At 40.6% G+C, this 22,766-nt stretch overlaps 1 protein-coding gene across 2 annotated transcripts in view; it reads left to right on the top strand.

Annotated features, from left to right (window-relative positions):
* The first annotated feature begins 2,605 nt into the window (after positions 1-2,605).
* LOC125888627 (histone deacetylase 7-like) overlaps positions 2,606-22,766 on the top strand; it is a 50,453-nt gene continuing 30,292 nt past the window's right edge. Inside the window, exon 1 of one of the 2 annotated variants that reach the window (XM_049576095.1) lies at positions 2,606-2,820. In XM_049576095.1, coding sequence (XP_049432052.1) covers positions 2,802-2,820 — 19 coding nt within the window. In that variant the 5' untranslated portion in view covers positions 2,606-2,801. Of the gene's footprint in view, positions 2,821-15,606; positions 16,090-22,766 lie in introns of those variants that run through there. The other variant, XM_049576106.1, reaches the window with a different exon arrangement.

Raw genomic sequence — 22,766 nt, 5'->3', positions numbered from 1 at the left:
TGGAGGTTTGGTGCCTTGCTCAGGGCCCAGAAAGTGAGCTGGCACCTCTCCAGCTAACAGTCTGTGCTCCGTATTTAGTCTGCACGGGGACTTTTGGTTCCAGATGAACTCAATGGCTCAATTAAAACAATAATAGGTAGCCTAGATGAAACAAGTATATTGACCAAAACAGTATCACTAATTGCAGAATATCATCAACAGTGTATTGTATTGACTGGGTTGTGTCTACAAGATTCTTAAAGGGACAGTTGACCCAAAAATCAAAATGACATGTTTGTCCGTTTAGCTTACAAGGTATGTGGATTATCTTAAGTAATCAGGTCATATATTGTGGAAAGAGACATCGCTGTTGAGTTTTTCAAATGTATCTTTTGGCACTTTGACCACCTCAAGCCAAATGCCACCTAGATATATATATATAGATATTAGATATACATATAGACCCTTTCCCACTGCACAAAAAACCTGCTGACACCTGCTAACATCTGCCTCTTTAACGCAATGGGAAACATTTAATCAGCAGTCACACCCAGGCCAAATGACAGTAGACATAGTTATTTATCGCCTCTGGCTCCGATCAGCATTGATGGGAACGCGACACCCAGGTAAATGTGCTAATTTTAGCTCCTTATCTGGCGAGATACCATAATGATGAGCCACCAGGAAATACTGTCTGTCTCCGCCCAAGCAGCGCTCAAACATCAATCCAAATTAGTCTGCACCAACTTTGAAAGAGAGACTTAATGAGTAAGAGATATATTAAAAGAAGTAGCCACAGTTACGTTTCCATAGGCCTCCACAAGCTCCTCTCTACTGTTTCACCTGTTCTCCGGCCTGTCCGTGACGTCAAATGTGACACACTGATAGAACTCATAAACACACAGAAAGGCATTCTCATCTGCCTCAGAGCCATGTGCACAGCTCTAGTCTAGCTCTAGGAAAGGAGTCTATAGCCTTTTCTTAGCCAGTTTACCCGGGTTTAAAAAACCTGCACATGTGCTAATTTTGATGGAAAAGGGGTATTTGACAGAAGGCAGACATCTCTCTAGTTGATATCTAAACAATCTAGATTAATAAAGGACAGAGAAAACATTTTGAATGGGGGGTGAACTGTCCCTTTAAAGGCTTAACAGGAGTTTAGAGAAAGCTGCTTCCTCTAAATAAACGTTGGTAGACTATTGCTTATGAATTTTAGGGCCAAACTACAAGTTGAATACACGTGCCCCATCCTTATCCCATGACGTACTGTCATGTTGCATCTAAACGTACTAAACACAAGCTCACCCTTGCCGAGGTGTCTGATGTTGTAGTTTTATATGAATGAATCAACGACTCGTCACAGATCACAGCGGTGACAAATCTGTGAGAAAACCACATGCTGTAACTCGTCTTTTCCGCCCGTGTTTCCGGGGAAATGTACATTTACCAGAATCACTCTACCTTAGAAAATGCTCCCTCTAGAAAATACCTGTTTCTCACAATAATACGAAAGCCAGGGATGATTAGAGTTCAGAGTTATCAGTGTGTTTGCAGAGATAACTCCTAGAATTACTTTAAAGTTCACCACACTGTTGAACTGTACTCTCATAAATCACAAACATCCCGGCTGTTTTTCACTTGTTAGTGTCACTCGGGCTGAAATGTAATTGCCAGGGTAAAATAAGTGTAAGTAGTGTAAGTGTGTAAGTAATCACACTGAATGCTCAATTAGTGTGTTTACACAGGAGTAAGAGCTTGACTGGGTCGTGAAGTTTAAAAAAAGATCAACGTTACATAGCACAGTCACTTGGCTTTGTTGAGCACCATGAGCCAACAGCTGCCTTTGAATAACTGGTGAAAACAAACAGATACTGTAAAACATGTTTCATATACGCTGCATGTCATGTTTATCGTCATAGTACGGGAAAAAATGTAACTGATAAGTAGTTTAAGGAGTAGTACAACTTCCAAACTCATAAATTCATATCTAATTTACACTAATGATGGTTATTAATTATATCTAAAGAAGAAAAACAATCATAACATTCTTTTAGTTTGTTTTAAAGATTTGTCTTCTGCCTTTTTAAAAGCTGCTTTAGTGCCATTTTTCACACACATCACACCATCAGACGTGTCTGGCTACCAAACTGGTATAAATTAAGCTTAAGATGACAGTGAGGCACATCAACAACAAATTTGCTTTGCAGATTTTTGAGTACGGCGTTATGGGTCTCCGTTTGACAAGCACAGTTTAGTACCACTGTAATGTTTCTTTTAACACTTGCAATGCTTGATGCAGCTTTCTTGTTTCGGTCCTGTGTACTTTGTGCATCCTACAGTAACACTTCCTGCTATTGTCTGTGTCAGACACGAGCGACTACACAATCTGTCGCTCTCTTGTTTTCTCCCACATACACGTGCACACACACACACACACACACACACACACACATAGATATACATAACCCCCCCAACATCCCCGGAGCTTCTGTTGCAGGGGCAGCACTGACAAAAAGTTACAAAGGGGCTGATAGGGCAGAGCAACTGTGTCTTCTCTGAAAGAGAGAATTAGGGGGGGAGTGATTGAGTGAGAGAGTTAGAAAGAGAGAGAGAGCGCTCACATGAGAGGAAGTGCAGAAAAGTCAGAGGGAGCCCGTCGTGTCAAGCAGTTGACTGTGACTCCCTCTGTCAGTGCACAGCCGGGCTCCGGAGCTGCAGCACCACTCCCCTGTCAAAGCAGGATCTATCCTCTCCCTGAGCCTTCCAGCCTATCTGACCGCTGCCTCTGCCACTGACTGGACTGCTGAAGGACGTCTCACTGGATGTCAGCACCCAAAACTGGTAGGTGACATTATACATGATATATATCAGTCTGTGATAGAGTGTGTAACAGCTGTGTGAGTATTTTGTCTTATAATCTGAAGAGAGAATTTTAGCTTTCCTGGCAGTTTTGCAGATGTGGGCACAGTGTTGCCCAAACAGAAGATTCTTGGTGTTGCTTTGTTTCATCCTCACTGTTACCACAAGCAGATGGTCAGCTCAGTTTGGCTTCTGCCATAAGAAGCTTGGGTTTGTTCTGGATTCAGTGTATCAGCGACCCTATACATTCAAATTACTACAAAAGCTTCAAAATCATGTAGACGTAAAATGTGCAAGATAAACATTGTGGCGAGCCCAAAAAAAAAGAAAAACTGTACTTCATTTTTTTGGTTTTATTTGTTTGGTTTTCTAAGTGTCGTTCCTCAGGACAGGGAAGGGGAGAAAATTGGAAACAGACCCACCCTGGAGAGCTAGTCTGTCCACCACCAAAAGTATTAGAGTGCAAAAGAATGAAGGAGACACACAACAACAGTCCCTCACTGCAACTCTGAGGGAGACGAGCACAGAGAGACAAAGATGAGAGCGAGAATGTGTTCAGAAAAAGGCTGGCTGACAGAGTGAAAGTTAATTAAACTGCTGTCACAACACTGGCTGTCCTCTGTGCCGAATAACTGTACTTTCAAGCAAGGACAACAAAAATTGAAAAAATGTTGACATGCTTGAATAGTGAAATCGTGCTTGTGCAGGCATACTTTTTTTTTTTTTGGTTGCCCACAGACACATCTTTTTATAGAAATCTGGACCAGCCCTGTACATCACATCATCACTGCCACATGCTTAAAACATTCTTATTCAATTAGAAATGATTAGAACGTGAGTAAGAAGTTAGAGTCCGTTGTATGGCAGGTTTAGCTATTCACCCCCTCCCTCCTTAATTTTGTGCACTGTACATAAATCTTGCTGCATAAGATGAAGTGCTGGCCTCAGCCTTTCTCGCCCAAAACACTAAACTTTCGCTCTATTTTTACTCTCCCGTGCTGCTCCATTTTTAGAGACTTGTCTACGTGGTTTGTTGGGCTATAAATCAGACTGTAACTCCTCTGTGTTCTCTTTGAAAATAATGGAGGTATAATGATGACATTCATGGATTATTTGGCCTTGGCCTTGCAGTAATGAACACAAATGACTGTTTTAGGGAGTTTATTACTGATAAGACTTTAAAGTGTAAGGAATACTGACGTGTTGGACAGATTCCACACCGTCCAAACTTATATATACGTTTTTTATCAGGAATTCAACATTTTAGCATGATTGCTCGGATGTACTTTAGATTCCAATACTTCAAATCCAATAATTACTTTTATTATGTCTCAGAATCCACTGGCAAGTCTCACTTGAAATCTGAATATTGGTCTGTTAAACTGAGGCTTAAAGGAAAGCTTCACCCCTAAAGTCATTATTTGTTTATCAGTCACTCACCCCAGGTTGCACTGAAATTGTAAAGAAAACTTTATTTTTCTCTAAAGCCTCCACAATGAACGAAGAATCCAAAAAATGGAGAAAATTCTTGATGAATGGAAGTAAAGGGGGACCACGTTTGACAGCAGCAAAACTTTATGAAAACATATGTTTACAAACGCTCACACAGCTTGTGCAATATAATCCAAGTCTCATTTATCCAGTTGTATGCTCAATACCAAACACAGTTAGAACTGAAGAAGCCTCTTGGATGGGAGGCAGAACGTCTTCAAGGAACTCAAGTCCAATTGCCTACGATATAGCACTTATGATTACCATGACCTGTATGACTGAGAATCTTTACCGACATGTTTAAAACACTTATCCACATTCATTTCCATAGAACTCCGCTCGTGCATTCCATTGAGCAGGATTCAGATACACGAGCTTACCCAGGCAGGCTCCTTGTCTGTGCCTGTTTCTCTTAAAGTGTTTTAAATGGTAAGGTTTTGGAAGTACTTAGCATACAACTGCATAAATGAGACTTGGATAATACTACAGAAGTTGTGTTTAAGTTTGTAAATGATGTCTTGATATATTTTTGCTGTTGTTAAACATGGACCTCCTTTATTTAAATTCACAAAGAATTTTGCCCTGTATATGACAATGTTTTCTTAATGAATTCAGTGTAACACAGGGTGAGTAATTAATATAAAAATGATCATTTTGTAACTAAAGTATCCCTTTAAAATGAGCATTATCAGCAAAGAGCACCTTGCATCATACTGTATGGTTCATTGCAGAACAAGAACTGAAATGACTGGTCCAATAATCGATAGGTTGATTGACAGAAAATGAATGGCCAATAATTTGGTAAGCGATTTATTGTAATGCATTTTAAGCAAGAATGAAATGACTTTTTAAGCAAAACTTTACTGGTTTCACCTTCTCAAATGAGTTCTGGGACAGTAAACTGGCCATCTTTGGATTTTGGACAATGAGTCAGACAAAACAAGACATTTAAAGACCATTAAGGGGACTTTCAATGGCTAATTATTACTATTTGCTAACATTTAAAGTGCAAATGATTCATCAATTTATCAAGAAGACAAACACATTAACAACTGAAGCCATATTTAATTTCATCAGTGGAGAACAAAGAGTCCTGTGCAAAGTGGGAAATCAGGCAAACTGTATAAATAACTTGAGGAACTTGGCGGTCTATATTTTGGTCATTGTGATAAATCATCAGACTCTGGGTTTGTTTGCTTTATAAGGTCGAGGGGCAGCAGGTTAAGAGGCCACAGTCAACTGGAAGTGGCCCTCAGGGACGTAACTCTCTCTGGCTCAGGGTCACTGAATCTGACTACATCTGTGTGAGTGAGTCACAAGTGTCTAAATTAAGCTGAGTGGGTGTCGACTGAGGGCACAGCAGGACTGGTAACAATGTTGTGTGTTTCAGTTTCAGAGACGTGACATTTGTCTTGTGTACAGTATTTAGGCCTTCTCTAAAAGTTTTAGTGGGTCTTAAAGAGGTCAATATATTTCTTCAAATTGAAAGTTACTATTTCAGAGACTTCCTCTAAACATGTCAGACCAATCCAAGCTTAAATGCATCTTTGGTTTCAATTACCAACATGACTTGAATTTGCAATTGTTCCATTAAATCTTCCAAATTGCTAAACGACAGCACAGTAACTTGGCTCTATAGTAAAAGTATGACGATCCAAAACAGATCACTTCTTAATTAAGTCCGCTCTGGTCTTAGGAGGGTTCTTCATCACAGCAGAGGCTGCCAACTGAGGTCAAGTGAGCGCCGCACAGGGATGAAGAAGGAGCTCCAGATTAGAGGTTGATGTGCATGATACTAATGAGTGGCTGATAACAACATCTGAACAGGCAGCTGTTTGTGTTAAGATAACAAACAATAGATGCAGTCATTTATCTGAGTACCACCCCCTTGTGGAAAAGTCTTTTTACTGCACAAATCTGCTCTAACTTAGATGTAAGTGCCATGGAGAGGTTTAATTGTACAGAGCAAAACTGTCAGACAGATTGTGCAATGAAGGAAGCAGCTTAACTGGATAGTTTAAGAAATTACAGTACAGAGATGGAAACCCTTTCAGCAGGAAATATAAAGTTAATGATAAGTTATTGCTTTTTCCATGATCCCCTCTGTTTATAGTCTTATCCAAGCCATAAGGACTTTTTAATTGTATTTTTTCTCTCATTATATTTGGACTTTTCTCTTTAAAGTTCCTAATTTGTCTGATAGTCTAATAAACAGCAGACATCACAAGAGTCTTTCAGAATGAGAACTGACTCCAGAGCGACTGAAACCGCCGCCTCGTAGGTGTGTTCAGTTTGACATGTGTAGTACTTTAAAAGTCATGTCACAGACCTCTTCAAAGGGGTACACACTGTTCTGACCTGTTCCCACACGTGCACACGCAGGAGTGTGAAGGCGTCGTAAAGCAACACTTTCCAGCTTCACAGTCAGTTTCCAGAGAAACTAGGCGAGTGCTGAGTGCTATTTATCCCCTCTGTGGGTTGACTTCGCCTTGCTGTTGGGAATGGAAAGGCTTTAGAGGCTACCCACCGCGGCGAGCAGCCTCCAGTGCCTACTTGGTTCAAAGTCACCGCACGGCTGCTAGCTGGAGCTTAGCGTGGCCTACCTGAACACGTGCAGTGGTGTTTATTACGTGGAGTTCAAGTACTTCACAACCGCTGTTTTACATACGTAATGGAGTTTTTTTCCCTTTTATGTACACATCAAGGCGACAAATGTAGAGTCTTAGTTTAGTTGAAATTATTTCCTCTTTTCTGCATTCTACTGGTGATTTAAAGCTGTTTGGCTTTTTGGTCACTTTGGGGCAGTGGAACAAAATGAAAACATAGCACTGCTTACGAAGCTGTTGTGGAAAACATATTTTCGTCTCAAACTGCTCCTGTGGGATTTGGCTCAGTAGAGGCTAAACGCTCCATTATGTTTACAGCCATAGGCAGTAATTACAACAAAAGTAAATAAACTTTACAAATTGCCAGTATTATTATTACTGGTTCTAATAGTTCTGCGTGTGGCTTGTGCAAGTGGCGTTTGCCGTATGTCATTGCAGTATCTCATGTGTCATATAAATGCCATAAAAGGAAGTCATAGTTTAGTATGTCAAGAAAGATGCCAATAAAAATGTCATAGAATAATATATGTCATAGAAGAAGTCACAGTGTGTGCGCTACTTTTATTGTGTGGCCCTCAATGATATGTTGACTCCCTTGAAATGGAAATAAGTCATCAAAATTTTGAGAACCCCTGATGTTAGATTTCTGGTTTAAAATGCTCTAAAGTGGTCAGTTCAGCTTCTAAAAGTTCCTCCACTTCTGATTAGGTCACAGGGGTGTAGATTGAATATGGTTCTCCTAATGGGTGATTACAGCCCTGTTAAAGCCATTTGTTAACTTTGTTTGCTGTAAGGTGCTGGGCAGGTAGCAAACAGTGGGTTTATCAGAGCTTGTTTGCGAAAAAACAGTGCTGAAGAGGAGTGAAACTGAATCAAAACAGTAAGGTTGCAGTAAAAACAATGGGAGATAGAGAGGGAGAGGAGCTGTACTGTATGGCTGTGCTGCACAGGTCTGTGTGCATGTCTCTGCACGCATGTGCGTGTACACGCATGTGTCTGTAAGGTAGGATGACCCCCTGCACAGTAAAAAACAATTTCTTGTTTGCGGACCCCCAGCCTCCACCCAATACCAGGAAATCTGTTCGACTGATAACTCCACACATTCCACAGGTCACAATAATGCACTGTGGCATTTCCGTCAGTGACTCCTCCAACATCACACACGTTATCCACATCAAACTGTCAAAATCAGATCGAACAATTACACACGCAACTACAAAAGCCACCACTGGGTGTTTGTGTTGATATGTGAGCGGGGCTGCGCGGTTCCAAAATGCATCCCAGTGTTGGCTTTTGTCTGATTGTGCATCTTAATTATTCGCGCCCCAGCCTTTCCCATTCTCTAATCACTTTCTCACTCTCCCTATCTTTCTCCTGACTCCCTCCTTTTCTTTCACTCTTTTTGGCAATCTGCCCTGCAACTGCTGCTCCCTCCATCACCGTATTGCCTGACCGCATTCCTCTCATTCCTACTGGCTTCCTGTGACTGGAAGAGGAGTGAGCCCTACTGGCCACAAAACTCCACCTTAGAGTCCTACCCATGTATGCCATATGTGTCTTTTCTGCTCTTCACTGTTCTGGCCTTCAGGTTTTAAAGCCCTCTCAGGGATTCTGCATAAAATCCTCTATGAGTGTCTGGTGACAAGATTTCGAAGATAGCTTTTCCACAGCATCTCACTCATGCTCTTATTGTACTGTGAGGTGCGGATGTTTTTACTGAGGGGTTTAGTGATCGTCCTTATGATCCAGTCAGGCCCACATGCCCACACACACTTCCAAATATACATCATTTTTTCATAAATGCAAATATTTCTAAAAAACTGAAATGAAACTGATAATGATAATGAAACTTCATTCATTTCAACAAGGCTTGTCAAATACAGACACTTGGTCAGAGCCCCTCGGCGTCAGATACAAACACACTGGGGGACCCTTTGGCAGTATGAGCCCTAGTGGCAGAAATAAATATCCTTTACTACGTCAATAATTTTTACAGCCTATGTATGAGACGTACCAGGTGATGTGTCACTTTATGCTTGCTACATTCATAATGTCTTGTCAAAATAAATGTCCATTATCACAAGAAATGTACAGTTTGTACTCCATAAATGCATACAGTGTCTTTTCAAAATAAACTTATAATATACGTTGGTTTGCTTCCCTAGGTTAAGAAAAAAACACCTGTAAAGTGAGCACATTTGTTACTAACACTATGCTGTTATTAAAATAACTCAAGTGACTTTTGGTTTTACACGGAACACACACAGTTGTCTCCCGCGTGGCGAATTTACCTTTCCTAGGATAGCAAATTCATTACCTGCGCTACTTTCACTCTGATTGGCTGGTACTTGTTGCCTTCGTTGCTTGGGTTGTTTAGGTTTAGGTAAGAGGAGAAAGCTTAGTTAGGGTTAGGGTAAGAGTGTCAGGGTAAGCCAATCAGAGGCAGAGTAAAGCACTGTAGGGTGGGTCATGCCTTCGCTACCCTAGAAATTCACTCCTGGTTGACAGTCTGGAGTTTGTTTGACCCATTAACCTCCACCAACACCCATCCACCCTATGAGGACAGTTGCTCGGTGCATCAGAAAAAAAAAACTGTCAAAGGGTGCCTTGGTGCATTGGTATGTGATGTGATGCCGAGGGCCATTGAGCGTCAATGTCTGACGAGTTGAGAGTGAGACCGGGTTGCCATTTCATAATTAGTTATAAGGCACTTGAAGTATTTGCATCCAAATGCGCATGTTGACGAATACATCCCTAACATTCAAGAGCTAGTTCTTGAATGACTTTTGAGCACTCATCAAAGTTGGTACTTTCTTTCGGACATCAGCTCCTACATGCATCATTCCAGACTGTGAATAATTGGAACATGCGCCATAATGTTAGAGCAGTGATTCAAAGACCAACTGCATGTTGACATTATTAGCATGTGTTGATAATGGCTCATGAGAGCATTATAACCATGAATAGATGACTATTCAGATATTTACATTTTCAAACAGAAACTGTTTTAAATAGCTAATTTCATGGAAAACGTAGCTTAAGCAGCAACAGTTACTAAACACTCGTACATCTGCAAATAGAAGGAGCTCTGTCTCAAGCATGTGCTGCTCAAAATGGAAGATCTGCTATGAAATTCAATTTGCTTGTACGTATCTCAAATGATTCAGGACACAGTCAACCCCGTGACTGGGGGAATGGACTGCCAAGTCCTGCCAAGAGCACAAGGAAAAGACATACTGTTGTTGAAATTAGACAGTTTTGTTGATAGCATTTGTTTTTAACTCAGGCCATAATTACCCCCTTAGGTACACCATCTTACTGAACAACAGCAAAGCTATTGACTCCCTCATAGGACCAGGACAGACACTGGTCACATGAAATAAAAGACACTGGTCCCAGATAAGTTTATCTTCATGGATCGAATGATGTTGACCTGTTTTTTTTTTGTTTTGTTTTTTTTGGCAGAGGCTGGATTTGGCCACAAGCAGGATGAGGAAACTGAGAGACAGTGAGAGTTCAGTTTAGGAGAGGACATGTGAGAATGGGCAGCACTGTCTAAATTAAGAGTAAATGTGTTGTGTGTGTGTGTGTGTGTGTGTGTGTGTGTGTGTGTGTGTGTGTGTGTGTGCCTGAATTGCATGTATGCATGTGTGTGCATCACAGATAGAACTTCATTGTCCACGAATGTGAGAATTTACCTTTGGCCTCATGAGATGGTCAGAAGAATCATACTCTATCTGAGGCTTTCTATCAGTACTAATATGCATATGTACTGTATTTCAAATATGTTTGGTTCTGTGGTTTTCCAAACATTTTGATGGTCATATTTATATTTTCAGCCAGAATGTTTTTACTGGGCTCACCACTTCCTTTAAAAAGATCCTGTCTGACACCAAAAAATGTCAAGACACACAAACGTATTGTAATGCATCGCTTAAAGATATGTTTGCTGTAAAATTTAGCCTAAAGTCTTAAACAATTCCACTGAAGTTAAACTCATCGACTGTCTGCACAGTTTAGTGCAGCAGGGTAGGAGGAAGGTGACCAGGATGGTCTCGAATAATTCAGGGCGGTCCTGAATTACGAGCAACTGAATAGTACCTTTACCTGTTTGTCCCAAAAATTGGACCTGAGTTTTGATTCACAACTTTAACTTGTGTCAGCAGCAGTGTTTTATTCACAAAGTAACACGTGCATGCTCTTTTCCCCTTTTTCAAGTATAGATAAAGATAGCACAAGTTGCCGTCACATGCACAGGGAAAAGTGTAGCTGCAGGCTGCCATGGCGAAGGAGTGATTTGACACACACGTCGTGCAGACAGGCAGGCACCACACTGATAAAGTGAATAAAATAAAAAAATGTATGGAACATAATAATTTATACACGGTTACATACAACACAGCCATTGTGTTTTGACACACATTTAAATATAGGTGTTAGTTGACGCTGAATGTTGTGCACTAGGGGTCACACCTACCATGGTCAAGGGATAGGGGTTATACTGTGAGTGCTAATAACTCCTTTGTTTTTATTCTGCGTCTTTATCCCAATTGGTGTGCTCCTTACTATGGTGAAAATATTTAATCTCTTTGTTTTGTGCCTTCCTGTAGTAGTAGATCAATCAATGCCACATCGTCAGCATATCTACAAAATAGATAAACAAAGGTCTGACAGATTTCAGGATTGTAGCAGCATTTGATAGTGATATTGTCTTGGTTGCATGAACTTGTGTGTCTGTGGCAGCTCATTCATACTGCACTTTACTCTACTTTCACATCTTCTGGTACCAGTGTTCCTGTTTTCTTTTGAAAATTTACTTAGACACTAAGTGCCTTTAATTAAGTAGGAAGCTACATATGATATAAAGTGCTGGTACCTGACTCCTAAGTATACTCAAGTAGTGAACAATACTTGGGTGTTTCCATTTCAACAAACCTTATGTTTGTACTAAAATACATTTTATCTGCTGTCTGTTGTTATAGGCATTTTTCACTGAAGACCTGCAGTAGGAAAATTGCAGGTGCAATTAATAAAATATATAATTGCTGAATTCAGATTAGCTGCTTCAGTCTGAGGGTCTTGGTATTGTGTCACGCTGTCATAGCTGACCTGGACACTTACACATAAATGAAGCCATTGTTAATGTTATTGGTAACACCTGTAGTTTTCCTTCTATGACAAGACAAAAAGTGTGCTGTGAATATGGCTTATAGTAGAGGAAAATGTAACCCATCAAACCATCTAAAATCATTTTAGATATCAGGTTCTCATCCACTGAGATGTTGCTATAAATGCTGTAGTCTGTCTCAGCTTTATCTGGGCCAGCTACATTAAAATACTATCAAATATTAATGCACCCATAAGCCTCAGAATAAGTGCCTCTACTTTTAATGAGTACATATATAATTTATTTTTTTTTTTACTTTTACTGTATTTTGCGTGTAGTATTTTTCCATTGTGTATTGTATTGACTGCCAAAGGGTTTGAGCACTGCTTCCAAAACTAATTATGGGAGATTATGGAAGTTTTTGTGTTCATCTTTGAATGGCATAGCGATATATTCTTGGATAGGCTTGTCACTGTTTCCACTTTTATCCCAAATGTAAATCAAGAGCACAGCAGGCAAAAGCCACACACACACACACACACACACACACACACACACACACACACACAGTCCTGCATTGCCAACAGTGGACTCTCATTCTACAACGATCAAGTGTGGACCTCTGTTTCTGGTCATTCTGAAATAACTAAAGTAGTACAGAAAATTTGCCATCCCCTGGTGTTAAACTTCAGCGGTGGAAGAAGTACTCCGATTTTTTACGTAAAGTTTTACTAAGCAGGATTGTCAGTTACTGTTTGCAAACGTGCTCGCCAGCGTAAGTGAGAGTAAAAGCCAACCCCAGACTAAGTCTTCTTTGGCGTTTCACCGCACTATATTTGCGTTTTACTGAGCTGTGTTGCTTAGATGCCTGCTGTCTACAGTCTGGCACCGGGTCGCCACCTTTTAATAAAGCCCTGACCTCACCTGAGCAAGTCCATAAATGTCCCAAACTCAGAAAATAAGAGGAAAATAATAAAATACAGACAGAGGGCAGAGTCTCTGCCAAAAAATACACCGCCACACACTTACTAGTGGGTTATATGAGATGATTGCGATGGATTACTTATGAGTCAGCATATTGTTTTTTGGGGGAAAATCCTGCATAGCATACCTTTAAATATACCAGCAACATGGTGCAGAAAATTCTATGTTACAAGTAAAAGTCCTACATTAAAGGTCCAATATGTAAGACTTAAGGGAATTTAATGAAAGCTGGCGGTAAAGATTACAGATTGCAACCAGCTTTAACTTCTCTATGATAGAATAAAAATAAGTAAAGTTAGACCCTTTGGGGCAAGATGCCCCCCTTAAATGGGGGGCAAAAATCACCAGAGGCACCCTACCTCAAAAAATTACTTTGTTATGTGACTTTATATAGTTCATATCTATGTATAGTAGTTGTATAGTCAGTGGCATAAGGTAGTTACAATGGGCCCCAGTGCACGCTCTTATGAGGAGCCCGGTTACGCCCTAGTTACAAGTTATGAAGCCGCTTTTACGTTACATCCACTTGCAGATACTTGATATTGGACACATTAACATACATATTACACAGCAATCATCATTACATATCTGTATAAGACAAATCTAAAAAAAAAAAAAAAAAAAAGGAAATTATTAGTTTAACTTGATAGTTTTTTTTTATTGGTAAATTATAGTTTTTTAAATAGTTTATGTAGAATAAGATTATAATTTGTTATAGATTGACACTGATTTACAAAACCAGAAAACCCTGATGAAGATGGGTTTACCTTATTTAGGGCATGTATGGCAAATAGCACCATTATTGTTTTAGTGTGAGTTCTTCTTTAAAGATGGGCGTATTTCCAAGTTTCAGGCCCATAGACATATATACATAGACGCTGCATCGAGCGCTGAGCCGTACGTCAACGTCGCCGCCCATTTCATAAAGCGCTTTTCCTCAAAGAAATGTACGTAAATGCTCTCGTTTATTCATTCACACATGCACTAATATACTTGGGAAACAGTTAGGCACCAAAAATAATGTATTTGATCTTCTCAGATGGCTATGATAAGAACTTTATTGATCCCACGCAGGAGCAATTCACCTTACATCACCTATAGAGAACAAGGTGCCGAAAAACAATGCACAGTAGCCTATACATATACATATATATATATATATATATATATATATATAGCCAGGAAGTTTCCACTCTGAGAGAGATTGGAAACACAGGTAAGCGTGATCGAAGACCAGGGAACGGCTGCGGCTCTGGATCGCCGGATGACGGACTTGGAGAGGTGCTATTGCCATGGATCGCCTGGCCGGGCCCGTGGGGCTGGTGCTGCTGTGTCGGGATCACAGGAGAGGGAAGCGCCGGGGTCGTCGGAGCCTGCTCGGCAGTCACTGGGGTGACGGCGTGCCCCTAACTCCTCTCCCCAGCATGGAGTACCGTTCTGAAGGAAGGAAAGCGCAAGCCTCAGAAGCCCCAAAAAGTGTAATTGTGTAGGATATCTGAGTCACCAAACAGCTTAATTTCAGCGCTTGCAAATCCTGCAATTAGTATGGTTAGGTTCACCTCAAGGCTTTGGAACCATTGGTGTTTTAGTTTATATGCAAATATTTGCTATTTTTGTATCTGTCTGTCCTTTTACTGTCTTGTATTTTTATTGTAGGCCTACTGTACTATACACACACACACACACACACACACACACATATATATATATATATGTATACACATACATACATACATACATACATATATATATATATATATATATATATATATATATATATATACACACACACATATATATTTGTATATGATGTAAGGTGAATTGCTAGCCTGGTTCCAGACCACAGACCCCGCCCAGTCAACTGAGTAGGCTTGCCACATCCAATATGGCGGCAACGTTGATGTATCACAGCAGCGGGCAAACCCACTCGATGCGGCGTCTATGTATATATGTCTATGGTCAGGCCCTCCACCCCATGGGCCCCAGTGCAACCGCACTGCCTGCACTGTCTATATTTACGCCCCTGAGTATAGTATTGTAGTTTTAACAACATGCTAGCGTTACTAGCCATTAGCTAGCAAACTGGTGATCATTAGCATTGCTAGCTAGCTAGAATTAGCAAACATTTTTAGCAAGCTTGCTAGAGGAAGACATCCTGAAATAAAAACAATTAGCCTTAAGGAAAGACTAGGCTTCAAGGAAAACCATTATTAGGTCAGGGTTGGGATTTTAGTTTGGTTTATTTCGTTGAAAAGCTTATTTTGAGAACAACAGTGTCTTTACCCAGGCATGAGGCATCTTGCCCCATAGTAAGGCAAGATGCCCCAATGCGCCTTTTAAAGTTTCCCCCATCTTTCCCTATTATTGAACATACATTTTTAATGCATTAATGTGTACGTCATTAATGTGCTGCAGATGGTAAAGGTGGGGCTTATTCTTCACTATATGTGCTGTCGAAAGAGAAACAGTCAGAGAGAGCATCCTTACCCAGCTGAGTTCAGCAGATGGAGCCCTCACACCCGCAACACACAGACACTCACAAACACACACACACACACACACACACACACACACACACACACACACACACAGGCGCAGATGAAAGTGAGACTCCCTGCAGGTTTTAACAGCAGTTTCACCACCGACATTCAGTGAGGAGGAGACAGACAAGTGGAGAGCAGCTTTCGGTGACGGTGGAGAGCATTTCTCTTACATAACCACTGTTAACATTTTGACGTGCGGGACTTCGCTTTATATATGTGTGTGTGTGTGTGTGTGTGTGTGTGTGTGTGTGTGTGTGTGTACAGCTCTGACAGAGGCGCGTGCTGACGGTTGGAACCAACGTCTTTGAGTATAACTACACTAGTCAGCTTACTGACACAGTAACGACCAGCTTAGTCAAGACTGTCGAGACTCGACATGACAAGGACAGACACTTGGGTGAAGTTTTCATTCGTCTTTTCCTTTTTCTGACTCGATGTTGCTGCCTTAAAACTGGCTGTCAGACCCTCCGTTGTCGCAGGAAGGTGGAAATGCGTCGCCTTTGAACTTCATCTCCAAACGGTAGGCGATGTTTGTTTGCTAAGGTGCACCGTGAATTAACGTTGAGCTAGCAAACGCACATGAAACTTTTTTAAGAAGCTATAACTTTATTGTAGTCGACTGCCACTTTGCTGCTTTATTGTGTACAAGAATGTCAGCAAAGACATTTGAACTTACTTAGTGTCGTTTAGGTTATGTTACGTGGTAAAAATATGTGCTAAATATGAGCTGCCTGCCTATTAACCTTTTATCCTTCTTGTGTCTTTAGTTGCATCCAAACACAAGCAGCTGTAAAAGCTCACCTGGCTGAGATTTTTTAATTTTCATTTATTACCTAGATGTTTTTTTTTTTAAGTAATATAATATAAAACAATAAAACAAATGCCAATAGTAATATCAAAAACCAGTGTTCATGTCTTGAGGTCATGGCCCAGAGTTACACACTGCACTCTGAATTAGTAAGTACCCAATTACCTGCCAGAGCTAATTGACCATGTAACTCAAGATGCCCTGGTAATTATCCTAACCTGACAGGCAACATGACTATTTCAAGGTGATAAATAGGGCAAAGAATTGTGTAATTATGGTATTAAGGCCTCATTGTGAGTGCCAGTGTAGAATTTCCTATTGGATGTATTTCTGCCCATAACGTCATTGAAAAGTTTGACTCACTCACTACTAGGCAACAAATGTTTGGTTGTTTGATGGACCATGGGGTGGGCAGCTGAGTTGTGGGAGTGTGTGTGCTGTATTATGACAGAAGTCGTAAAAATTGTTAGATTCCACCCAAGCCCCTTCAGTCCCCAGAATATGAAAACACACGTATGCGCACACACACACATAGTGCATCCAAGCATGGAATAATGTTCTCATGTGTCCAGGTTCCCTCTCTGGACGGGATGAGGTCATAGCCTTAGTGCTGTTGCAGGGATACAGTTACATTAGTTTCATGTGGGCCATGCCAAAGGAATCGACACCACCTACACTCCTCTGCCCCTTTTCTGTTGCTTTAGATCTCCCTCATTTTTTTCCTCTCATCATCTCAGATGTCCAGCAGTGATCATCATTGCTGCTTTGAATGAGTAAATGTCTACCTGTGTGTATGCATGGGTTCCTCTGCAGTGTGCAAATGCTGTTTCCAGGCGTGTGTGTGTGTGTGTGTGTGTGTTTACGAAGTGTATCCCTGAATAAAGAGTCTGATCATAATAAGCAGCCCTTTATGCGACACGATTGGTGTCATCTTACTCAAACTGTTGGTCACAAAGGCCCTTTTGCTCTACAAGTTGTGATAGCCTATGGGTTTGGCTTTGTCACAGTCATAAATGCTGAATAGGCTCTATTTGGCTGGAGGTTCAAGTGAAACTTTACCACCATCACTTTAGAGAAAAGGCTAAATATTCCCACTTGACACTGGAGATGTGAAAAAGTCTGCTTGTCTCTCTGTCTGTGGGTCTTTTCAGCATTCTTGTACTCGAAGACATTTTTATGTCGATGAACAGTAATTTGCCCTTTTGCCTCTAACGTTGGCATCAGCAGAGAGTCACACTAGTTGTAAAGCAGTGCTTGCAGTGCATATAATTCTCAATAGACAGTTGCACTGGGATGTGGTTGCATGCAGTCAGCGTTGTTTTTGCCTTGCTGTTGAGATATGAAGCTGGGTTTCACTTTGCATTGTGGGTACCCTCTAATACAAATTCACAATTATTTAAAAACATAAGATGATCATGTCTATTTCGAGCCTTCTCTAGCATTCAAACACTGTGTGGTTTCATACATACTGTAGAGAAACAACTGGAGAGGTGTGCTAGTTGTTTCATTTGCTTTTTTGAGATTCTGTAAGTGGCTAAAAAAAGTAATTGGTGAGATGTTGGTGAGAGGGAACTTGGGCTGCATCTAACACTTAATGTCATCATTGATTTGATCGGCCAAGCTTCTGTCCTAAAATGTCTTATTTTGTAAAATGAACACTCAAAAATGCTTAAAGAATTATCCAAATGAAATCAGTTAACAAAATAGTTGCCAATTCATATTTTGTGCATTGGCTGATTGATTAAACGACTAACAGTTTCAGCTCTAGATGGGATACACATTCACAATGTATTTAATGTCTTTAGCGTAGTAAATTGAGGTCATTAAAGTTCAGCGGATTTATTTTTACTTTGCATGCTGTGTGGATGACTAAGACAACCAGTAAAGGGCCTTCCACCACTTGTGGATTAATCACTTTTTTCCAGTGTATTTGATGAGTGATTCAGCCCTAGCTGAGTAAACACTGATAGAAAAAAATTATTGACCCCCAGATAGACCTTTGTATTTATAATAAGAAACACAACAAAGACAAAGTCATATTTAGTGATCAGGCCCTTATTCATCCATATCCATCATATCCATTTTGGGTATACCTTTGTTCTGCAGGCTAGTTGTGAAAGTGAATATCAACCTTTTCCCAGGACAGATAACCTTTAAAAGTCCGCAGTGTTTTCCCAGTGTGAGCCACAGCAGTGCGCTGACAATAGAGACAGTGTTCTGGACCGGCCAGAGCCCCAGATCACATTTCCTGTTCCTGATTTAAGATCAACTCAGCTGACTACTGATACAAGCTGCTCCTCAAAAACACAGCAACAAGGCCATCACTATACTTGTTTATCATGCAAGTGTGTGTGTGTGTGTGTGTGTGTGTGTGTGAGAGAGAGAGAGAGAGAGAGAGAGAGAGAGAGAGAGGGCAAAAGATGGAAGAGTATCAGGGAAATCAACTAAGCTCAAACAAAGACAGTAACTTTATCAAAACCAGCCGTAAAAGCAGGCTTGTACCAGACAACGGTAACCTTATTCCTACTGACTGCAGGGGTGTATTTAAAACAAAGAAGCCCTTCAGTGTACACAGCCTTCTAACCTGATGTACAATAACAGATTGTGATACATAGTATGCTGCAGACACATGGGCGACTCATAGTAGGAAGTGGGCATGAGAACCTGTTCTCTCAGTCAAATCACCCTTCTGCCAGGCGTTGGGTTTTTACCTGTTAAAAACAACAAATATAAGTCTGTGTGGGTGGGTGTGTAAAGACCACATTCAGTCAGGTAACATCTGGTATTGGCAGGATCGTAGAGGAGGGGTGGATGTTTGTAGGTGGAGATGAGATGCACGGACCACTGACCTGAATCAGTCACTGTTTCTTTTGAAGCACATAAAGGAAGTCAGCTGGTGTTCCTGTCAGGTCAAATGGTGGCTCGTGTCTTAATTTGCATAACTGGGGGCAATGTTAAGGTGATAATTTGTGTGCGGTATGTCTGAATGAGGGTGTTTGTATCAGCGCTAACGTACTGTATCGCCACACTCTCTTATGAACCATGAGCACCTGCTAGCTCATGAAAGTATCAGTGTCCATTCATTTAACAGTAACACATATATTGTGTGTTCTCAGGCAAGACAGAGTTTCAGTCTCATGCCAACCTTATGACAGCTCCCTGGGCCAAATTTAGCTGTGTTTTTCCCCTCTGAAAAAGATGACCCTTTGGAATCCACAGGAGAAAAAATGAAACCATTTCAACAATTGTCTGTCTGTTTTGGCTGTGAGAAATCAAGCTGGAGAATCACACTAAAGAGCATGCTAGCTTGTGACACTCTCATATACACACACAACTCCACAGTGAGCTGGCGACCCCACATCTTTCTCCCATGCCGCCTCAGGGACACAATGTCAAGAGAAGGCTTATAACGGTCTGACCTCTGAACTTTTGGTTGAAGAGAGTGGCAGGGACATTACAAAAATGTACTAATTGCTCTGAGAGGAAGAAAGAAAAGACTAGACAATGAAGGAATCTCATATTTGCCTGTGCTATTATCCTGTTGACAGTCAAGTGTAGGAATGTATTGCTTATGTCATGGCATAATAAGTTGTTACTTCATAAGCCTCAGGGAGAAAAGGAAATGAGATATATGCTGTATGCTTTACGGAGTTTATTGCAATGGTAAAATGTCCAAACATCTCATAATGACATACAGACAACACATGTTTGGCATGACAAAGATTCCTCATGTTTTGTCTGAAAAATGTATAGAATGATTTTGATCAGGCTGTTCTCATGCAATGTTTGTATGTACACAGAAGAAAAATAACACTCCAGAATTCATAAATAGAACATATAATCATGAGCCAGTAATCAGTGTATAAACCACGTAATCAGTCCCATGATTGGTGCACTGATAGGAGTGAGAAAGTAGCATGAAGACAGAAAGTCTGTGTAAGGCAATAGGTTGGGGTGGTGGATGGGTCACAAAACACAGGACTTTCCCCTGGTAGACCGATGTTCGAGATTGTGTGAAACCAAGTTAACTCTGAGTTATTTTAAGATACGCTGTGACTGTATTTCTTTTGTTAATCTTATATGTGACTTTACTTGCCTAAAATTAGATTAGGTAACTTTATGATGGCAAACCATATTTCTTTCCCTAAACTGACGTAACTTACGTAACTTTACGTTAAGGTGATGACAACATTCATGGGGTGCTGATTTGTTAAATATTATATGAACAATTGCGTATTTAGGATATGTTGAGTTGACTAATTTATCAGTTGATTTACAAATAATTGATCTGCAACTATTTTAATAATTGAATAATTGTTCGAGTAGTTTTTCAAGTAAAAATTCTGAACATTGTCAGTGTCTTACATGTCAGGATTTCCTTTTTTTCCTCTTAATTTTGTGTCATAGTTAATTGAATACCTTTGTGTTTTGGGCTGTTGGACATACCAAGCAAGCAATTTAAAGTTATCATCTTGGGAACCAGGAAGTTGTGGTTGACATTTTCTGACATATTAAAGCAAAGCAGTTTCAAGAATTACTTTACACATTAATGAATAATGAAAAAAAATCATTAGTGGCCTAAACATATTTTATTTGTATCAAGGCAGGATACAATATTTTACAATTATCAATTAAATTTAGCTATCACAAATAACTAATAATAGTAAACTTCCCTTGTAAATTACATATACGTAAATTGTACATTGTTAACTCATTTTCTGTCCACACCCATTAGCAGTACAGCTGATGCACACAAGGCTGAAGTTATTGACAGCCCCTTGCACACACGCCATACACATACAAGAGCAAGTGCAGGCAATTGGGAATGCTATTAATACACTAATAAGCACACACACTTGCCACACACTCGTAAAAACAAGTGGTGTGATGCTATTAATATGTCAAGAAACAGCAACGCAACTCAGTGTCCTAACACACATGTGCACTTGCATGATTACGCACAATAACACAAGTGTGTACTGACAGGTGACACCAAAAATAAAACAGCATGGTCACATATACTGAAAGTTACACAAAGGACCTCAGTGTTCTTTCAAAAGAAACAAATGGGCACTATTAATACACTGGCACCAATGCGCGCCAGCAGTGATGCGCCGATACACATGTACACACACGCTCAACTGTCGCACAAGCAGATCCTACTTATGCAAACACAAAGACCTGCTGTGTACACTCTGAAGAAACAACTGCAAGCTATTAATATCTTGGCCCGTATAGGATGGACACACTCACGCACACACACATATGGATGCACACAAACGAAGATTGATACTCCAGCTGCTCGGAAGCAGAGGGACAGAATGTCCCCAACAGCTGTGGATTCCTCTAAACGTAAGGACGGGGGAGGGACAGAGAAGGGGACAGAGAGATAGGTGGTGGGCTGAGGGATCTGGTGAAGGTGGCCGGCATGGTGGAGTAGCTGTCATAATAACGCTTTTTTGTCTCTGTGTGTGTGAGTGGGTCTGTTAATACAGAGCTCAGTGTCCGCCTGATTGTTGTAAACATGATGAATTTACACTCAGCACAAGCTGGCATGCTCGGTATCTCCCTAAAAACAATATTAATAGCATCTGCTTATGGTTGACATGACATTTTGTCTGTGAACTCCTGCTCTTTCTGCTTTGCTGCTCATCTAACCAGGCATAAACCTCAAGCCTGCTGCCAGTGTTTATGTATACAAATAGTAGCTAGCACTTAACCTGATGTGTGACTTCCAGACATAACTCCATCCAATACCACTGCTGAGTTCACTCCAACAATAAACAAAGCACATTTTAGGGCCACAGCGTGGATATAAATACTGCTGAAGGACATCTGTAATTCCCAAGCTGCAGAAATGAGCCAACGAAGCCATTCAACCAAAATAGCAGCTTCTGCTTGCCTAAATGAACCAAGAGGATGTTATGGTGCAGACTAACTTTAGAAACAGGAAGTCACTGTTTCTGTGTGAATGTGTGTGTGTGTGTGTGTGTGTGTGTGTGTGTGTGTGTGTGTGTGTGTGAATGTGTGTGTGTGTGTGTGTGCACGCGCGCGCAACAGTAAAGCTTGTGCATGTATGCAGGTGTGCGCATGTATGTGTGTGTCAGTGCATCAGTGTGTTGTTGCTGCTGCAGAAGGCGCAAAGAAAGAGGATGATGGTTGTGAAACGAATATGCTATTACAGAAACCAGAAGTTTGTCTCCTGCCTATTTTTAGCAGCACAACGCTCGAATGAGAGAGACAGAAGCACGCACACAGATCTTATCTTGCAGCAGTTCTCCTTATTTTTAAATTGCACCAGATTTTATCATATAAATAGCATTTATTTTCAGCTTTAAAATATGTATCTTACATTCTTAGAGCACAGTTGATAAATAGCAGACCATGGC

The sequence above is a fragment of the Epinephelus fuscoguttatus genome, linkage group LG1 (genome assembly GCF_011397635.1).
Source record: "Epinephelus fuscoguttatus linkage group LG1, E.fuscoguttatus.final_Chr_v1".
NCBI classification, from domain to species: domain Eukaryota; kingdom Metazoa; phylum Chordata; class Actinopteri; order Perciformes; family Serranidae; genus Epinephelus; species Epinephelus fuscoguttatus.
Note: the sequence above shows the minus strand (reverse complement) of the source record. Positions and strands in the feature narration are given on the sequence as shown.